Source organism: Solea solea, chromosome 12 (genome assembly GCF_958295425.1).
Source record: "Solea solea chromosome 12, fSolSol10.1, whole genome shotgun sequence".
In the NCBI taxonomy this organism is placed as follows: Eukaryota; Metazoa; Chordata; class Actinopteri; order Pleuronectiformes; family Soleidae; genus Solea; species Solea solea.
Genome location: NC_081145.1, coordinates 9,195,698 through 9,217,161, shown reverse-complemented (window position 1 = coordinate 9,217,161; position 21,464 = coordinate 9,195,698). Strand labels below are relative to the sequence as shown.

General features: G+C 40.5%; 1 protein-coding gene across 1 annotated transcript in view; it reads left to right on the top strand.

Moving 5' to 3' along the window:
* b4galnt4a (beta-1,4-N-acetyl-galactosaminyl transferase 4a) overlaps positions 1-21,464 on the top strand; it is a 156,831-nt gene that overhangs the window by 81,141 nt on the left and 54,226 nt on the right. The window contains exons 3-5 of the mRNA XM_058645796.1: positions 11,894-11,992; positions 19,233-19,328; positions 20,354-20,444. Coding sequence (XP_058501779.1) covers positions 11,894-11,992; positions 19,233-19,328; positions 20,354-20,444 — 286 coding nt within the window. The remainder of the gene's footprint in view (positions 1-11,893; positions 11,993-19,232; positions 19,329-20,353; positions 20,445-21,464) is intronic.

The following is a 21,464-nucleotide window of genomic DNA, read 5'->3' as shown; positions in this document are numbered from 1 at the left end:
TACCCTGTGGCACTAATAGGATATAAAAGTAATACCAGCATGAGTAAGGCTAGATGTGCAGTTTAAACCCCTGCAGAAATACTGCAAACGGAATTTCAAAGACATAACGTAACACCAACAAGCAACTAAACAAAACAACTTTATTAAAAGCTGGCACCTGCAGGACACATGGAGAATTTGCATAAGCTATTGCTTTTTATGCGTTTTACATAGTTAATCCATACAAACAGACAGATTCAGATTAACCTCTGCTATTTTTCATCCAGACCTGCTGGTTATTTGGCTAATTAGCTTTTTTTTTTTTCAAAAAGCAGAGGAAACTGTTTTGCAGATCAAGCAAACACGAACCAGACGTCCCTAAAGTATGGCTGGTTTGACACATAGCCTCTCCTTATGTGTCCTGTTATTGTGCTTAAAATGGCAGGCAACATATGTATCTAATTTAGTGTAAATCAGTCTTTATAATCTACCACTTTATCCTCCTCATGAGGGTCACGGGGGGCACCGGAGCCATTCACAGCTGACATACTGTAGGGCAAAAGGTGGAGCACGTTGTAGGGTAACCCTATAGAGACCATCAACCATTTACTCTCACACTCACCTCTGGTCAATTTAGAGTGTATACCTAATGTCTGCATGTTTTTGGAATCTGGGAGGAACCCGGAGAACCTTGCTGTGATGCAACAGTCATGTGCTCCACCATGTTATGTGGCCCAGACAGACAGTTGTTTTCAGATGCTTTGGTGTTGTGATTGTCTGCTCAAGAGGACGGGATCTAAGGACAAGCTGGACTCACTATGTCTTCTGTACGTGGGAATTACTTAAGACAACACGATGGGCTTCTGGGTGCTGTATTTTTTACGCATGCTTGTGTTTTTTAGAGCGTGGCCAGTCTGTTTGTCAGTTTGTGTCCCCATGTCCATCTCTTGTTAAAGTCTGTTTCACTTTCTCTCTGCAGCAGACTCAGTGATGGTTTGTTTAGATTGAGCACCAAGAGCAGGTCAAGGTCGATTAACAGTTAATCATTTGCCTCTTCGCTTTGCCACCTGTCCCAAGTCACATCTCTTCAGTGGTAATGAGTGTGGACAGAACGCCCAGACCTAATGTGGATGATAAACCATGGTCTTTTATCTCTGTTTTCTCTCTGTACCTTACAGTGATAGAAAAGGTACAAATTAAAGCTTTTGTTGCTCAGCAGTCTTTGAGCAAGGGGATGGTGACACAAGACTCATCCTGAACCTGTGCAGCTGTTAGAGCCACTTTACAAGCTTTCTCCTTTGGTCATTTTCTCTAATGTATCTTCTTCAAGCTCTACCATTGTTGAATTTACAGTGATTACAAGCACCCTCAGTTTTTCGCAGAGTATTGTCCTCAAGGTCTAGTGAAGCACCGCTCGTATTTGCCGTGCAAAGACAAAGAGCAGGCAGTTAACTGTATTTGGGGTTTGTCTCCACCATTCGACCTCGAATTATGTCCTCAATGTCTCTCAAGGTTTTCATTAACTCAAGCAAGTCCAGGTGCCTACAGCTAATTACTGAAGATGATGACTATGACCTGGATCATACAGCCAAGTATTTGTGATGCGTTGCAGGACACACTTTTTCATTCACCTGTACTTCTCCGTTACATGTGATCATCCTCATTTATTGTGCGTTCAAGTGTTTTTATTGTTCTTATCCTGCCATCTGCAAAACCGATTTCCCCTTTAGGGACAATAACAAATTTTGATTTCAAATCAGATGACCTTAGACACGAGTGCAAATAAGTGACAGCAGAGACGAGGCCCTCGAGTCCACTATTGATCCCAAGAGAGACTGCGCTCCTCCTCACCGCCATTGTCCCCACATGCTGTATCGATGTGGACTCATGACAGAAACCCTGTCACCTTTTTTCCAGACCTAAAGCAATAAATTACACTGTTTGTGATGCATTTCAGTAATAATGTGCACGCTGTAATGAATGTATGGGCACAAACACACACCCACGTATAATTCAAGTAAAACCTTGCTCTGTGTTTCTGTAGAGGACACATCATCAACTCATTACGTTCCCTGTGCTGTATTGCTGTATTGGTGCAGGATAATAATTGCTCGGTGTTCTTGCTTTTTCTCACTCAGCTGTCTGTAGTTTTTCTTCTCGCCATTATTCCCTCCTTCCCCCCTCTTCCTCCTTCCCCTTTGTGTCTCCTGATTGTCTCCATGCCGTACTCATCTCTGCACCATTAATCTTCTAATCAATGAATTGGAGCCACTGACTCTATCACTCGTATTATCGACTGCAGCCGTCCCTTATTTATGTTCCATTTTTCTCCCTTTCTTCCTCACTCACTACTCACCACTGGTGTTCCCTTGACCGGCATGTAATTGCTTGCATGAATAATGCAAAGTAGCGGGATAAAAATAGTTGCAGTCCCTCTTTTTCTTGGCTGGGATTTGTTTTGCAATAGTTTAACTGAATGCACTTGGGCTGATTTCTATTCAAAGGTGCCAGCCATTTTGTTAAAAGGGATCGGTTTGTCTAAGTGTGACGAGGGCTCCCAGAGCTGCTTTCTTACTGAAATAGAAAGGGTGATTGTGAGATCAGGGTTCAGATTTATTCAACCCTCTCAGTGCTCTCGAGGGCTGATCCAGGATCACTGAGGAGGTTTTTTCTGGACAATCCTTTTCATTGATTAGCACCCGGAGCAGCCACATCAACTTGGAGTAAAACAAAATTACATTGTAGTTCCCGTCTTTGTTTGTTTGCTAATGTGCCAGTGATACACTCAGTGTATCAAAGTGGTGAGCTTTCATCAGCAAATGTCCCAACTTTATAAACCAATTGCAAAGTTGGCAGCATTCTACTTCAGAGGGCCATACTGGCACAGCTTAAGAAACATTGAATAATGACAGGACATCAACCTTTTTATATCCAGTGGATCTTCAATTGCAATTTGAGCCATGCTTTTATGAACAAGCATCATACAAAGGTCAACATTGTATCCATATCCACACCGATGCACTTAAAGTAGTAAACTCACTGATACTTTGCACTCACTATGAAGTCTGTTAAATAGTTTTAAGTTGCCGCAGAAGAACTGAAAGGTTTGTTCGAGTGTCATCTCGTCTTAAATTCAGTGTAATTAGTAACTAACTGGCTTAAGCTGCTGTACAAAGGCAGCATGTGTGTCTAAGGTATGTTAGGTCTATAAATTTGCCTTTATGCTTTTGTGAGGGTTTTCTTTTGAGTACACATGGAGCTTGGTACATCTTTTTATTGCATTAAATCCTCATTTCCACCCATGTAGTGCGATACTGTACAGCTGCAGTAAAAGCACCGTACTGATCTTTCCTCATGAAGAACAGTTGCTATTTGGGAATGATCTTCCTTTGCATCATTCTTGTATTTTGTGTGTCAGTCAGCAACAGTTATTTATATTTCAGGAGATTGTGAGGTAACAGATAAGTGTGGGGACCTGAGTGGAACTGTCACGGCACGTTCCTTTGAATGCCACATTAAATTTGTCGCAGAAAGCCTTGTGTTGCCATGGTGAGGCTACTGGTGGGTAGTGAAGGACCAGGTGCATTTGGGTTACATTTAAGTCTTTCCTAATCATCGCCACGAGCCTTGTTGTGCTCCTCTCTCCCATGAAAGCATCCAAGGTCGTGCATAAACACACTTTTGAATCCCCATGAGACTCTTGTCGGGCTAATTAAGTTATTTTCTCTCTCGTTGTGTTCAGGTGCCATAATTGGTTCTGCAAGGTAGGGCTCATGGAAATATAAGTGAGCCACATCCTCTCCGTCTTTATTAGACTACTTTACACCATTAAGCTGCAGATCATTTGGAATAATCCTGGGGTTTGATTTTTCTCCCCTGCATTGCTTTATTTATGTGAGAATGATTTGTCCTGCCCCTTAATCTTCATCTTTCTTCCAAATGAATACAAATTTAAAATAAACCTCATTCACAATAGAAGCACAAGCACAATGATAATCAAATAAAAGTGCCTTTTTTTCTGAGCTGAGGACAATTGTGGACCAAACCTTGAATAAAGTGAGGAAACGCTAACATTCTGTGTTTTGTTACTAATGCAGGATTTTTGATACTGGAGACTTATGATAAATATTTAAGTGGGAAGCCCTGCAGTGGCCAAGAGAGCATGTTTTGATTTGAGTTAACCCAGCACTGAATAAAATTGATTTAAAAGAGGAATATAATGAATCAGGATTTTATTTCTTCTCTCAACTGTTGCATTGAGCAACAATGTATCGTCGGTGTCTTGAGAATAGTAGAAGTGGAAATTCATCTTTTCTGCTGCAGTCACATCACATACAGAGCCACAGTGTAATACGTCTCAGAGCTTTGAGCCTCTGCTCTGAAACCAAGCACAGCCCAGTCTGTTTGGTCTGTTCATGACAGAGAGATGGGAGTGGGACTGTGGCAGTCCACTCTCACTTCAAACTTTCTCTGTGCCAGAGGGATTTTTGAGTACAAGACTGGCACAACTGCTGTGCACTACCTATGAAAGGACTTCTTCAGTCTCTCTTTTTTCTCTTTGCTGCTCCATTGCTCATTTTTTCTCCCTTTTGTGTTTGTCCCTGTTCCTCCCTCTTGTGTTTTGCTGCTTATTCCTCGTCCTCAGTCTGACACTTGCTATGTCTTTATTCTCTTCCCTGCATGTCTTTCCCCTTCATTTCACCCCGCGCTCTCATTTTGCTGTTTTTCTTTGTAGATCTCTCCTACATGTTAGTCCTCACTCCTGGTGATAGCTTGTCTAGTAGCTGTGAAAATGTGTGGTCCATGGTGATGAACTGTTGGTACGCGGTCTGATGTGTGATGTCTGATGAAACATGTGATGTTTCTCACTAGCAAAAATCATACTAAATGAGAGCAGTACGACAGAGTATTAGGGCCACGCATCAATTTTGCCATGACGATATTAAACTCGAAATTTTGAGAATAACATTGGAATATCATGTAGAGATTTGAGTTGATGTGTCGACTTTAATCAAAGAGATTGACCACTCCACAGAAGCTGCCACTGAATCTGGACAGTCAGTGTCAGACATGGTCGAATGTGAATGTGAGTTTTTCACCTGATGAAACTCTTTTCTTGACTGCAAGTGGTAAAATATCAATAACTTGAAGTCTCTCTCTTTAGTGTTACAGACCGCAGTCTGAGATTTAAGTCCACATGTCGATAATATTCCAACTTTATTTGCCAAATTTTGAGTTTGTCGAGTCAACATGTCAAGAAATAATACAGAGCAGAGACACGTCTAGAGCTGTGTATAGAGATTCAATACTTGTGATGTATGGATGTATCACCTATTGTTGAAAATGTGTTTTCATTCAATATCAAATTTTGCTATTAAAAATTTGATATTGCTACTAAGGACTCAGTGTCAACTAGCCAATACGCATGCAGTTGTCAAACTAACAGAGTTTGTAATTGGCTGTCATCCAGGCCGACAGGAAATTACTATCAGATGACATCCGTCCATCCATTTTCTACCGCTTTATCCTCCACATGGCATAGGGCGATAGGCGGGTCACACCCTGGACAGTTCACCGGTTCATCACAAGGCCACATATAGAGACAAACAACTATTCACTCTCACACTCAATTTAGAGCGTCCAATTTACCTAATCCAGATATTGCATGTTTTTGGACTGTGGGAGGAAGCTGGAGAACCCAGAGAAAACCCACACACACACAGAAAGAACATGCAGAGTGCTAACCGCTACACCATCTGTGTGGTCCCTATCATATTTCATATCCGATGTAATTGTTTGTTAAAGCAGATGTAACACCCTTTAGTTACACACGGTGTAATTACAAATTTAAGTTTAACAATGTTGAGCTATACAGTTTGAATGAGTTGTATTTTGATGTAGTTACTTATTTTAACCAGCAGGGTGCGCATCAGTTACACACAAGCGCTAGTCACGGTCGCACTCGCACTTGCTTTGTTTTTTTTCCGGGCTTGTCAGTTTTTTTCGTGCACCTACACTGATGAGAACAGTCATGCTATAGCTGAGAGTAAGTTAATGCTGATGATGAGATAAAGAGTGGATAAAACATTATTTTGTTTCGAGTTATTCATTCTGAAAGGTATCCGCACCTAGGAGAAGGTGTTTTGGGTTGCCGGACGTCGTCATTTTATCGTGTTTTGTCGAGGAAAAACTCCAGTGAGTAGTAATCATTAGCGCCTAGCATAGCATGCTAACGGCTGCCGACCTCGCCTAATTACTCACTTATTTTAATAATATATCAATCTTATGTGCTGTTACACTTCTGAGAAAATGTTTAAAACCAACCGGAGGTATATATGAGTGTGTTGAATTTGAGAATGTGGTTAATTTTGTATTTCTGTGTGGATAATTATCTCTGCTAATCGAACTAGTGCTATGTGTTAGCAATTAACCTATGAGATATATATATATATATATATATATATATATATATATATATATATATATATATATATATATATATATATATATATATATATATATATGTGTGTGTATATATATATATATATATATATATATATATATACATACATACATACATATGTACACACGTATAACCTGTGCTATTGCTATATGCTATTTAATGTTACAAAGCTAAACAAGTTGGTTTTGTGAGCTAAAACACATGCAGTTGTGTGCATTTGGGTTACAGACAGAGACAGTAATTCAATGAATCATTCTCAAACATGATTGATATGTGAATTAATTCATGATTTGTGTGCACTATGCGGTGGTTAAGTTAGCATTTTATAGCCGTATATTATACATTGTCAATGTGAATGGTTTACGTTCATTAATTTAAGTTAGAAAGATAAATACTGTACAGTTGATTTAGATGTTGTTCAGTTGATAAAAAAAAGATAAATGATAGTGGCCATGCGCAATGACTCAACCTTCATTTGTCATTTTACCATACTGTTCATTTTGAACAGACATCACTGTTTGCTTGGAAATATTACTGTATATTTATTTGTATTTCCATCGTCCGTTTGGTCTTAAATTTCATTTAGAAGTGGTATTAAAAGGTCTTAAATTTAACTTGTTTATACCTGTAGACACCCTGTTATTACTTTTGGCCGTTTGTTTTATTTCATTTGCACTTTGAACAGCGTTCCCTGTGTACATTTGTTTATTTTGCTGTTGTACAACTGAGGTTGTTATTGATAAATGCTGTTATATGAAAAAAACTATTTTTGTTAAATTGAAGAGTGGCTTTCTGCCAATAAATATTTTTGTTACTTCTTTCCTAACTGTTGTCCATGTCAATTATATCCCCCATGAGCAAAACTATATCTTCTGATCCAGCCTAAATTGAAATTACATGACATTCACCACAGCTCATGTGCAATAGACATCCGTTACACAGATTTATTAAGATTGGAATCAGAAAAAAGGTAGAATTTAATCAATATCAAAATCCAGATATTATTATCCTATCAAATTCTTTAAATCAGCATCCAGTGATCGACATTTTTTTCTTTTGTGATGAATCATTGTTATTAGTCACTGCTACAGTAAATGTCACATCTTTGCCTCCGACTACAAATATTAATATGCGAAATGAACACCCAGTTACTAGGAGCCGGTGTTGATTCAGCAGGACCATATAATTGAAGATGGGAAAGATCTATATTTTATTAATATTATTATTATTATTATTATCATTATTATTATGGTGGGACTAATTAACATACTGTCTATCTCTGTAGGTGGTTAACGTGAATGATAAATTGAGAAAAATGTAATTATTCCAGTCAGGTTATTAACTTTCATATTGCAGGTTGCTTAAAATGAAACTATGATTTGTGGGCTTTTGGGAGCCGTGTGAGTGGAGCTCATTTACAGGGGTTATCATGGTGGGAGAAGAAGAGTCTTGTGAAACAAGATTACCATGTTCTCACTCTCACACGCTGCCTCCCCCTCCCTTCAGGCTGGCGCTTGTTTGTGTTTAATAAGAGAGATTAATTAAGCTCATTGATATTCCAGGACACTGGCTCCAGTTGTTTCCCCCAGGCTGGGATCAACAAGGTCATCAGTTGAATTGCGCTGTATGAACATGGGCAGTATGGAAGGAATCAAGTAGGAGGTCAGCGCCTACTTTGGTGACGTGTTTGATGGATCGCAATGGCAAAAGTTTCACTCTTCGGAACAGCTCATCTATCAATCAATCCTTTTTTTTTTTTTTTATTTGATTAACAACTGCCGCACGTGTTCATACATGAAACAACTTAGTTTAGCTTTTAATTAATTGGCACTCTCGCTCACTCCATTTCTGTCTCTGATGCATTGCTCCCCATAGCAAACGAATGCCCACACTGCTGTGAACCATTTGTCATTCTGTTTGAGTGAAAGTCAACAGGGAAACCAGCAATGTAAACATATGATAAATAGGCAGTCTCATCAGTGTGATTGATATTCCCTGTTTTGCCCTGATGCAATGTTAAATACATAAAGCCACTTCACTGGCCCCAAAGCATCAGCTGTATTTATCAGTAGCCGTGTTTACATGGACACACATATAAGAGCCTGATTGGAATAAAAATTATTCATGTGAACATGCCATTCCAAATACTATAATTAAGATGAGAGGGGTGGTATATGGTTCACTTATAATGATATAATGTCAACAGTTGTTCCAATCATGACTTCCTGGTTTGGGTTGTCATAAGTCTGTCCTATGTAACTGTGACGAGTTTTCGCTTTTGATATTGCTTGAATAGAAACGGGCCACACAGTTGGTGTAGTGGTTAGCACTCTTGCATTTGCAGCAACTGGGGGTTCGTGGTCCAGTCGGAACAAGGGCCTTTCTGCATGGAGTTTGCATGTTCTCGCTGGGTTTTCTGCAGATTCCCTGCTTTCCTCACACTAAAAACATGCAATAGGTGGATTAGGTAAATTGGACACCCTAAATTGACCATAGGTATGAATGTGTGTTTGTCTGTCTCAATGAAGCCCAGTGATGGACTGGCGAACTGTCCAGGGTTTCCCCCCGCCTCTCGCCCTATGTCAGTTGAGTTGGCACAGCGCCCCCCTGCTGTGACCCATGAATAGAAACAGCAGGATTGGGAGCAAAAAACTGTTCTGGAACCAACCGTTTTTCTGGATAAGAGACTTAAAAAGAATGCAGTGGCAGTACGAACTGCTGAGTCTGTAGCTTAATTACAGAGAATGCAAGAATCCGTATTGTTTGAAGAACACAATATAGATCAGTATTCAAACCTAAAAAGACTAAAAAGACTACAGAGAAATTCACAGATGTGAGAGAGGAGGGAGATGGCTTGTTTTCACGTCCATGTAAACAGGGTAGATGTAAATTGATTTTAATTGGAGTGAATAAAATCTGCACACACAAAAACACTGCACATGTAAACAAGGCTCGGGAAACAGGATGACAGTTCTGGGCCCAGTTACAGAAAAACATAGATCTGTACGTAAGTGATTGTTGTTATGCAAATGTTGCAAGTACTTGTAGTGCACTGTAAGTAATGACAACATCTTGCGAGTGTTAAGTCAATACAAACAGTAGGAGGAAAAAAAAAATGCATCTAATGAAGGATGCAGTGCAACTTGAGGTCAATAAGATGAACTGTAGTTTTATCTCTGCATCGATAAACAGACTGGTTCAGGCTGAGGCAACGCTTTGGGAAAGTGTAGGCAAGTGATGTCTGTGTGAGTAACAGTCTAAACTCCAGCAGTGATTTAGAGTGATCTTTTACGGTTAACAACTTAACATATCCAAAAAAAAATTAGAAATAAAACGCTTCCTCTTAAAATTACAATCAGCAACCGCAGATTGCAAAGTCCTTCAGCCGCATGGATTATCACTCATCTTCACTCAAACAGTCATCACACCTGTTCTAATAGAGAAAGCTGATTAGCTGGCAAAGTAATTGCCTGTCAACAATTTGTTCCCTCACATCCATGTCCCAAAAATTGGTGCAAGCAGCAACAATGGGAACAAGAGAGAGGAGTGCAAGCAAAATAAGAGTTCAAACATTTAGAATCACTTTTTAGTTAAAAAATGTTCATCAGTGAACATAATGTAATGATCGAAATGCAAAAGCATAATCCATTAATTACATACACTGTTTACTAGGACAATAGATTCTAGAATTGCCTCTAAATTTCAGGCAATTTTTCTGACTCTGGAATCTAGAATTAATTCATGACATTATTGAAGAAATAATTACTTTCATTTTTTAGCTTTATTTATAACGTCGATTGACGATTAACACAGAACTAATGGCACCACCTTAGATACAACTCACTGTAACTATAGCAACTATAGTTTTACTTTCTGTTTCTGCTAAATGTTCTAAATTATTTCACACAGATAAAATCTTAAGATGCTTAACTTGATATAATATATATAGATTTTCAACCTCATATGCATAGAAGTGAGGTATCTAAGACAATATAAATGATACATATAAAAGATATATTATATCTTTGTCTCCACAAAAAGGCATAACTGATGAGCAGACTAACCATGTTTCATAAGATTCAAATACATTTATTATGAGATGGCGTGTCGTAATTCTAGGGATTTTTTTGGGGGCAAAGCACTCGAGAAATGTCTAAATCTGGTTTCCTATTGTTCGACCAATTCATAATTCATCAAAGATTTGTATTTTACTGACAGCTGAACTCTCATATCTCATACTTCTGCCGTCTTTTCACGCAAAGACACCATGCGAAATGAAGTTGTGAGTGTTTGCATGTCAGGCAAAGCTCGTCTGTTTGAATGTTCCTGAACGTTCCCCGTCTCTCGTGGTAGACATCGACGTTACGTCACGTTTCTTTATCATAATCCAGCCAGTAATCCTTCACTGCTCTCCCTGAAAAAGTAATCAAAGAATCCATGTCCGACAGTTCTGTCTCTGCCTCTTCCAATACATGTATTTTTTTGTGAGAGCACTCGTCTCTGCAGAGGTGTATGCCCCTCTTTGACATGTCTGTTTAAAGGAGGATGCTTTGCCACTCATTTAACAGCTCTGCTGAGACTCGATTCCTCCTCTGGGAGCACATTGGTCTTTTATCTCCTCAGCTGGCTGAGAACCTGCACTCCTTCTTGCTCTGTCACACCACAGCATTAGCATTAACGGGCCTCTTAGTCGACCACAGAGAAAGAACCCAGAGTCCAGTGCTGTGGCTGGAGCACTGGCGCTAAATCCCAGATCAGGGGGAGTGTTCAGGCCCCCTGGAGAGGAGGTCTTGGCTGGCAGGGTGGATGGTGAGAGTATGTTGGAGATTAGGGCTTTGGAGAGTCAAATGTCGGATTAGCAGTGACTGGTGAAGAGGAGATTCCACAGGGTCTTAATGATAACTTCCCAGAAAAGAACACTGTGTTTCCTCGACCTGCTCTTTCATTATATATATGTGTGAAATGCATGAATGCCTCCATAAATTCAAGGGCTGTTTAAAATAATCAATAACAATAATCTAGCAATACTACTTTGGCATATATCTCAATCATTAATGGAGAAAAATCAGGTTACCTCCTGGATGGATGGATCATAGACTATATACAAATGGACATAGTACTCTGGTTTGAAACGTGAAGCCTAGGAAGTGGGACAGAAGTTACAGTTATTTTTTTTCAATGGAAGTCAATGGGGAACAAGAGTTTAATTCCCACCTGAGTTATAACATCAGTGAACATTCTTCAGTCATTCTCCAGAACATTATGACAAGGCACTGGTCAAATACCTAAACTCAAAGCCTCATAATTGGGTGTTGGTTGGATGGATGGATGGTACATGTCTTTTTTCACTAGGATTTTAAACCACAATTAATTTGTCTGTCTCTGTCACCACTGCCTCTTGTCTGTTGATAGAGGAATAAGCATGTCCTTGTTTCTTTTTTCTTTCTCAAGGATGATGAGCCAATCACAGGAAGAGCCATTGGCAGAGGCCATACTCACATCCGAAAGTTCCTCAGCCAGCGCCACAAGAAATTGCCATGGAAACCAGAGGTAATACAAATGATTTCCTTCCTCAGGCTTACCCCTTAATTATTGTTATTACTTTCCAGTGGTATAACAATTAAAATGTCAATGTCCTTCTGTTGCTTTGCTTGTGAGACTTGTCAACTAAACCTGGCAAGGCCCCTTGTTTTGTTTTCCTTTTTAATTAAGGGGGTGGTAACGGTTTGCTTTTATTTACAGTAAATAAAATATACAGTTATTTAACTGCAGATGTGATTTTCCTCCAGTTGTCCTTGTGAAGAGCAGGCGATGAGGTCAAACAGATATTTGCTTTTTTCTCCGGTCCCGGGCAGAACAAAACGTACCTCACGGTCATGGTGATAAATTATCGTGTCAGGATGATAATATTTCTTCCAAATCCATTGATTGTTTTTAAAGGCGCCAAGGATCTGAAGATTATAGTCCACGTGATTCATCCTAAAATTTCAGCTCACATACTGATGTCATCTACACGGCCACTCTTACAAAGGGAGCAGCAGATGGGGCAATTACACCACTGATTTCTGATAAGGAAAGAAACTCGAGATGTGTAACCTGTTCAGCTGAGTTTAATTAGAGAAATTGTCTACAGTAACAGTTTATACACTCAGCATTAGGAAGAAAATGAGATGCTTCATGTTACATGTCATTTCCAAGTCCATCAATGGGTCAGGCAGTGTGGCTTCTGCAAAGCATTATGTGTATAGTCTTCAGAGAGCAGTGTCCGGATATGTTGGCCCTGATACTGCAACAGTTGCTCTTTTATTACAGCAAATCCTCTGGAATTAACCAAATTTGAGTTAACCTGTCTTTGCCTCTGCAAACCAATGAGTTAAGACATCATCATCCAAGGTGTTATATCTAAAAATGCACTGACAAACCCACTTTTCAATGTAGTGTGGCATACAAACATCTGTTGCGTGTATTTTAAGAGGCCTAAATGTAAATGTGGCTGATGTTTTAGGAATGATTAAAAACTGTTCAACACTGATATGAAGCTGCTAATCTAGGATGGCTGCAAAAAAAAAACAGCTATTTAAATGTGGGGCATGTCGACTGATTGCACAACTGTAAATGGATTTCATGGCTTTGTTAATGCGAGACACTTAATTATGAATAACCTGTTGCTGTCTATGCCTTTTGTTTCATAAATGTGTAGACGACTGTTAAAACTGTGAACACCGCTGGACGTTTGCAATCAAAGACGTGTGGTTAAATTGACTGTAACTCTAATTTCTTATTCATGGTTTGGATCAAAACTGCTTCAAAAGTGAATTGTGAACACCAACAGCACTCTGGATTAGTTGTGACTCACATCAAGACTCACTTGTCAAAGTCAAAATGACACATTTTCAGCCTGCTCGTGAAGCAAAAATCCATTTATGCCTGTGAATAATTTTGCATATACAGGATATCTCTATAAACCTGCAGCATCAAAAGTCCCCTCCCGCGTGATCTCAGACTTCTGCGATGCCAAACCCAGAGCCAGTTCTGTCAGAAACCATAGAGTGCAGCCTTCCCTCACCAGCAATGTTTTCTAATTACCAGCCCTAACTTGTTTTCCTGGGGCACAGCCAAGATGGCAGAGGTACGAGGGGCCACTGAGCTGGCGCTGTCAGAGGCGTAGACTAGAGTGGCGCCATATGCCAGCTGTCATCGAATGGCGAGAGGTCACACCGGCATCAAGAAGCAGTCATACAAGCTGCACACATGAGCATAATGAAAGTGTGATGTTTTGGTCTATCGCATTCACCAATAGGGACACAGAGAAACAAAAAAAGGACAGAGCTTAATTTATTTGCTGTGATTGTGACCTGTGTTGCGCACCACCGGGCTGTTTTTAGCCAATACTGCCACATCCTGGTGGACTTATCCAGCGGTGGCTGTGGATTAGCACTCACGTGCCGCTGTAGTGCCATGGACATGTTAATCTGTCAAGGACAATACAGAGCAAGCCAAGGATGATGACATGGGATAGAGGTCAGAGAGAAAGAGCTAACCCACTTTTGAAGTGTCAAGCTGTTAGCCAAGCATCAAAGGGTGAACAGTTATTTTGCTGTCGACATGGATCTTGAGGGAATTTGAACATAGTGAACAATTTCATTTAGTCAGGAGCAGAAAAGGAAGTGGCGGTAAGAGGGAAGTGCTCTTCCAACATTCATGTGCGAGTACACAGTGAGCGCGGGTTTAATGCAAATTCAACAAGACATACAGTCAGTAGTGATGTAATGATACCAAAGTCTCACGGTATGACGACATTGCAGTAACAACTCCACAATAATGATATTTATTGTGATATTGTGATAGATATACAGCTCTGCGTAGCTTGAGAAGTGAATCTGTGGTGAGTGTGATGCACTCTGATTGCTTGAATGTCCGGGTAACTTTCGCTTTTGTCTCTGTAGAGAGCAGGTAATAGTGGTAATAGCGTCGTGTAAGCAGAATGATTCACCATTGCTGGATGGTTTGTATTTACTTGGGCAAGAAACATGAGTAAACACAGCAAACAGCTGCCTGCTTGGGGCAGAAGCAAACCAGTTAACAGCAACCAAATTGACAAGTGAACAAGTCACATTGACAATACCATCACTACAGTACCTCACTGATCTATACATCAATATATCACTCTGGAATGGTGTTATTTGGAATTAGAAATCAAGTACAGATAGTCTCCTACAGCCCGTTCACACCAGCACAACTGGTATAGTTCCAGTTCCTGAATCAAATTTTGAACCAGCCAGTGCATTCACACAGGAAATAGATTGTTTCGAAACCCTGAGAAGTTGGTTCCCAGATTGAGTTTTTCTTGCTACACCATTAAATCATCAGCGGGCGATTCAATGTAAGCTGACATACCAGTGAAAATGGCAAAGGAGATAAAAAAAACCTGCAGTAGTTTCAACAAGAGCCAAAATGTTTGGTAGCATCACCTGATTTCCAGGAGAAAGCGGAGAGCAGCATCACTACTCACTGTCATGTTTACTCTGCCGTTGATGACGTAGGGCAGCGGGATTTGAGTTTGACTTAACTGGTGTGAATGTGCGCTGGTTCACTGTGAGATCTGAGATCACCAAGCTTTCGATATGGAAATACAGCCCGAACATGAACCATGCTGGTGTTTGCCAGTGTGAAAGTGTTACTAGTTGACTGGCACAGTTTTAAAGAAACAAAACTCGCCATGTGGAGATATAGAAGTGTGTCTACAGATTTGGGCAGTCTACAGATTTGGGCACATTCCTCAGTTTGACATATCCACCACAGCCATATCCATCCCCCACATGTCATATCCTTGGCATGACAGACGATATGTAATTGTAGGACAGATGGCAGATTATACAAACCCTCATTACAATAGTTGATGAGGTTGGAGCTCGATCGTATGAGCCTTGTCTTCCATTTCCTGATGCTTCCTTCATGTGTAATAAGTTCTCATTACCTCTGTATAATGTCAAACGTCTATACCTTTGAAAATCCTCTTTTTCCTCACTGTACCTACCCACTTATTCTATTTTCATTTCTTTCCACTTTTTCTAAATGACTAATGACCGGAGGATGATGAGATAGGCAGAGCAAAAGTATAAACGTGCTCTGTGAAATTCAGCCACCGAGGGAATTATGCTTATGTAAAATGCATCATTTGATCAGTAATTCATTCAAGGCTAATATTTTCAAAAATATCCGCTCAGTAAAACTGCAGCATGGTGTTATTATGTATCTCAAGAGTGAGCTTTAATGCTGTCTCTCCTGTGCACCTCAGAGGAGCAAGGGGTTGTGTGTACCCCCAGTGTGCCTCAGCCAAGAACATCATGCCTCACTTTTCTTATCCAAAGGGGATTTACGGTGTCAGTTGGTGCGATTGCTCTTCAGTGGTTTGCGCAGAACGGCCATTTGTCAGTGCCTCGCTGCCAGCAGGAGCGCAGAAGGCTGCGACAGATTTTGAGAACGGGAGACAGCCTCCCAGAGGACAGGGAGAGAAGGGGGGGGGGGGGGGAGAAAAGGAGTTGATGTCTGATTTGTACTCAGTTTGATCGTGCAAGCAGATGGGTGAGCGAGAGAGTGGAGAACACTGCAGAGCATTGGAGATGGAGATGTGTGAGGACGAGCTGAGAGAAATGTTGGTTAAGATTTGTGATCAAAAGATGAGAGACAGAGCAGCCCGTACGTGGCTGCACACTCTTCCATTTTTTGAACATCCTTATCAATCGGTGGTTTTCTTACTCACTTTCTTTTCTGTGCACTTTTCATTTCCTCTTCCCTGTATCTCTTTTGCCACCTCACTCCTTTTTATTTGAGAAAGATGGCATTATTTCCCTCAGTCTGCCTCTGCTCCTCTCTTGTTTTATGGCAGTCAGAGCCGTATGGCTGCTCTGTGCTTGTGAATCTGCATGAGCTATATACAACACATATATATAGCCTGTGATAGTGACGTGAGAAGGAAAGCGTGGGCTGCGTGGATGTTGGAAGTGACACATTCATCGCTTCACATTGAAAGACATTCAGACATTAACACTTTAAACCCATACAATTTCAACACCATAACATAACATAAAGAATTTTAAGTCTTCTCTTAAGTCTTTTCTTAAGTTTGTATAGGACTGTGTATAGGTTTCTCATTTATTTGGTCAATGTGATCATCTTTTTACAGATGTACTTGCTGTATGAAGTAACAATACTTATATAGAATAACTGCAGTTTCCCGGAGGCAATAGAGTCATGCTTTAAAGAAAAGTATTCTGTGGATACAAAACCACAGAACCTTGATAAAATGAAAAAAAAACCCAGACAATAGCTACAGGTCCCTCTGATTAAACCTAATGTACCATATGAATATGAACAGTGTGTTATAATATGTGAGCATACAGTAGTGGAAACAATTCTGTCTGGACATTCCTGTCTCTGGATTAGGTCTATGGTGGCAGGAGGAGGTGAATAAATCTGCACCCTTACCAACAAATCAGAGTATAACAAGACAATAAGAAAGACAGCAGCAGTCGATTCTGTCTCTTCTGTAGCCAATTACTCAATGTAAATGCAAAAAAAAAAAAACATTTTAAGAGACACAAGCAACACATGACCATTACCCTTCATGACACTGACACAAAAGAATAAAACCCTAAAGAACATAAGGCATCTTATATGCGGTTGATGTCTGTTTATCCCGCACTATTCAAGGAGGAATGAGTGTGAGACCAACACAAGATGGAGGTTGACAGCACTGACAATCGTCCACTTAGCTCAGGGAAACAACACGCAGCATTGGAAGAAACGGGCAGCTATGTGGCACTGGTGAAAACACTTTTGGGGAGAATAAACACCATTAACCTTATTTGAAAAGAGGGTTGACAGAAGCAGCACTCAAACGTCAAACGGCATGAAATGTAGATTAACTTCCTTCGTGCCTTTTTCCCCTCACTTAATTTCTAACATCCTGTTCAGTCCCTGGTACAGCCACATCTCTCACATCACTCTCAGCAGAAAAACAAAATTTTTTCCAGTCTGTGGTCTCTCCAGCGCTGCACAAGGAAATGTTTGTGTGAATAAGAAGAGGCTTTTTAAAACGACCTGTTTATTGCTGTTTGACAAGAGGTTGGGTGAGGAGGGTGCAGGCCAAATAAAAGGTTTGCTTTTAAAACCCACAGGAAATCTATTAAAAGCTTTACATAAGGCTTATTTGCACAGGGACTTCTTCTGTCTGCTAAATCCCTCGCACCCCACCTACACCTCCTTCACTCTCTCTCTCTCTCGTGCTTTTTAACCGCTCCCTTTTTAAACATCAGGCATTCCCATCCATCTCTCTGACTTTCTCTTGCTCTTCTCTGATTCCGTTCTCTTGATCCCACAAAATCCCCGTCTCGCACCTTTTGTTTTTCATTTGTATTAGTTGTTCTGTGAGAGAATATATAACAAAAAAAAGTCAAATACGGTCACAGACAGAAAAACAAAAAAAAAAAGTACGAATATAAAACAAGTGCTCACGCTGTTTTGGACTGACATGTTTGCAAAACAAAACTCATGATTAATGCATGAATTGTAATTGCCATGCTGCTGTCAGTGTACGGGGGCACTTTGTTGACCATAAAGAGGCAGGAGGGAAATAAAAAAAGGGTCAAGCCATCTGTTAGACTTGCCTGCATGATACTGAAGAAGCATCACCTCTGTCAGTGTCTTTCTCCGACATGGAGGCCGAGTAGGTGGCTGTGTTTGCTTCTCTCTCTCTCTCTCACCCCTCTAAATCCTTTTGATGGCTCTGAATGTTTTTGTCATGAGGTGACTTTCACTTTCCCCGATCAGTTGACTTGTCGGCTCACACCTGTTGACTACGGCTACGGCTACAAGGCCACCTCCACCAAATGAAACGGGAGCAAAGCAGTGAAGCCGACTTTGGCTTTGATCCGACCAGGGAGCCTCACTGTGCTGTTTTATATTCATTTTGGTGAGCGCCAGCTTTCTGCTCAACCTCTTGTGTGATGTTCTAAATATCTGTGGCAGCATTACAGAGGAGGCCTGCCGGGACTGGAGTCACGCATTAAAGGATGGCATATGTGTCTGCGGCTGGTTGATCATCATCTGGTATCAGAAGTTTGACTGACCGTGCTTAACTTTAACTGCATTGTTCACGTGTGCCCATGTGTGGCTACCATGCAACAGTTGCTCTCGTGCAAAAACAGTGTCATTAACGTGCAACGTTAATATCTATTTCACTTAACTCTCATAGCAGAGTAAGTTTGACACACAAGTCATTAGAGAGTCGTCTCGTCTTGGGCAGACCTACAGTGTGTCTGTGTGTGTGTGTGAGAGTAAACTATACCCCAAGGCAAACTGGTTTCACCATCTGTCCTCGCTGTGTCCTGTGATTTGCCTGTGTAATTCAGACAAATGTCAGACTCTGAGCTGGGATTTAGAGGTCTGAAAAACTGCTCTAGACATTCCCAATTTCGGAGCCCCCCCCCACACACACACACACTCACACACCCCCACCACCCTCCAAACTGTCTGTTACATTGGCTTATTCGGGACAGTGAGGATATTAGAAACCTCTGAGTGCAGTCACATTATTCACCAAGAATTAATTTCTCCTTCAATGAGAGGAAGGCATCAAGCATTATGCATGAATCCAGTATTAAGGGACCGTTTACTGCAGTACAGAAGCGCATGCTGCCTGTTAAATGACAAACAACATCCTATTGTTGGTTTATTGGTGCGCGTGCACTAAACTCATTTCTCTCTAATTGTGATTGTGTGTCGGCAGTATAAGGGCAAGGCCAACCTGCATGTGTTTGAGGACTGGTGTGGCTCCTCAATAGCCCAACTCAGAAAGAACCTGCACTTCCCCCTCTACCCTCAAGTAAGTATGAGTATTTTTAATAGTTCTTCATCTGACAATGAACAACACACATGTATATATTCTCAAAGTATATATAAGAACAGAGTGAGAAGACTTATGTCATACTTTCTGTGTATTGTGGGTTAAGGGTACAATGATTGTCTTTGCTTAATGAGTTATTGTGACTACTCCGCAGCAGCATTGTCACAAAGATCCAGAACCCCGTCTCAAAACCTAGTTCCAGCGACCGTGCAGTGGAGTTCATTACATTTTGATTTTATGCGAGAGACAAACACACAGTTTTAATCCATTACCTACAATAATAATTCCTCGTGGCTTATGATTTGTATGATAAAGGGCAGCGGGTGTCACAGGTTAACTAAACCTTGACACTAATAATAATCATTATTGAACTTTGTCTTAAGAGAACGCTCAGCTGCAGCTTCTCATTTTTACCTGGCGGTTGGAATCGTTGTTATTGATTAAAATAACAGGCTCGTGGCTCGTTGTATCTGCTGGAACTAATTGATTATAGGCCTAAATTACTTGTCTGCTGTCTCGTGTCAGTAGTTGTGAACGATAGTTTGTGAGAAAAATAAGCATCGCTCTGCAGCCTAACAGCACTGGAAAAACAAGAATTAACGTTGTTCTCCTTCACAACAAACTGTTTTTCAAATCACACCGTATCATATCAGTAAATTCATCTTATAGACTTTATTTTTTTGTAATAGTATTTGGAACCAGAAGCTCACTGAATAAATACTAATAAAGTTGTGCCAACATTGTCCAGTGTTTAAATTCTCTAATTAAATATGAGACCTGGCTGAAACCCAACGTTAAACAATGGTTGGGGTCACAAAGCTGAGCTCAACATCATGTCCAACGACTTACTCCTGTTAAGTATGCTGCTCTTAACTCAGGCCCCGTGTTCACTGTTTATCCGTGACTGTTTCTGGGCAGGGTTTTGGCAAATACCCAATTTGTGGAAAGCATTCATATTCTCATATAAAAAACAACTTTTTGTCTATTTTTCTTTTCTTTTGCAGACCAGAACCACCATCAAGAAGCTTGCAGTGGCTCCAAAGTGGAAGAACTACGGCCTGAGAATATTTGGCTTCCTTCACCCTTACAGAGACGGTAACTACAGCTCATCTTATTAACAATCTCCTCCTTTTTTAAGAAGGACATGTCCTTCATAAGAGGAGACTATTTTTTGTTGTCCTTCTCATTTGAAAGCTTCAGAGACATTAGTGAATCTTCACATTTTTTTTTTTTATTGGGGCTGAATGCTACAGATCTCACAGCAAAAGGCTCATCACAGTCGCCCCCCCCCCACACACACACACATGCCCAGTTGCTATGGAAACGTGAAAGCCTGAGCACCCATGTGCCCTTACACAAATTGCAGAATATGAAGTCATTAATTGGATTGCTGCTCGTTTCACTCTCTTATGTTGCTTCCATTGGTGATGATGTTGGCTCAAAGGTCATACTATCTTGTCTCGGATTCTGACAAGTACACTACGAGTGCCCTTCAACCTCAGTGTGACAGAGACAACCCATAACATGCTACTGATGCCATAGAGACTGTTAGTGTGTCCAGGAAACTACACACGCTTCTTTATCAGTGTGTTTTGTCAGATCTTAGTCTTTTACTAATATATTTTTTATTTTAAGTTGTTGTACCACATACAGTATACGGTTAATATTCTGTGCGATGCTGATTTAAACAAACATTTGCAAATGCTTACAGGCACAACATGTTTCTCTGTTTTCTTCAAAAGGTCTTGCATGAGTTGTTTACGCCCGGTTTGCACCAACCAGCGCAGCTCGGTTCAGTTTGGCCCATCATGCAGTTATTTGTTTCCATTGTTGCGTGTTGAGCAACACGCACGTGTAGGGCATGGAAATAAGTGATTTGTACCAATCTCAGTTTTTGGCACCCTCTTGTTGAGGTACCAAGCACAGTGGTTTGCCTCCTAACGAGGGAAGTTTGTAGATTTGTTGACAGAGAATCATCACTTGGATGCGACGGCAGAGCGAAAACTGTGGTGTTGTGTTTTTTTCCATGTAGCCTGTAGCCTCCTCTCAAATAAAACATGTCTTCTTTTTGTGATAAACAGCCACATTCCAAAAAGAAACAACACAGAATGCTGG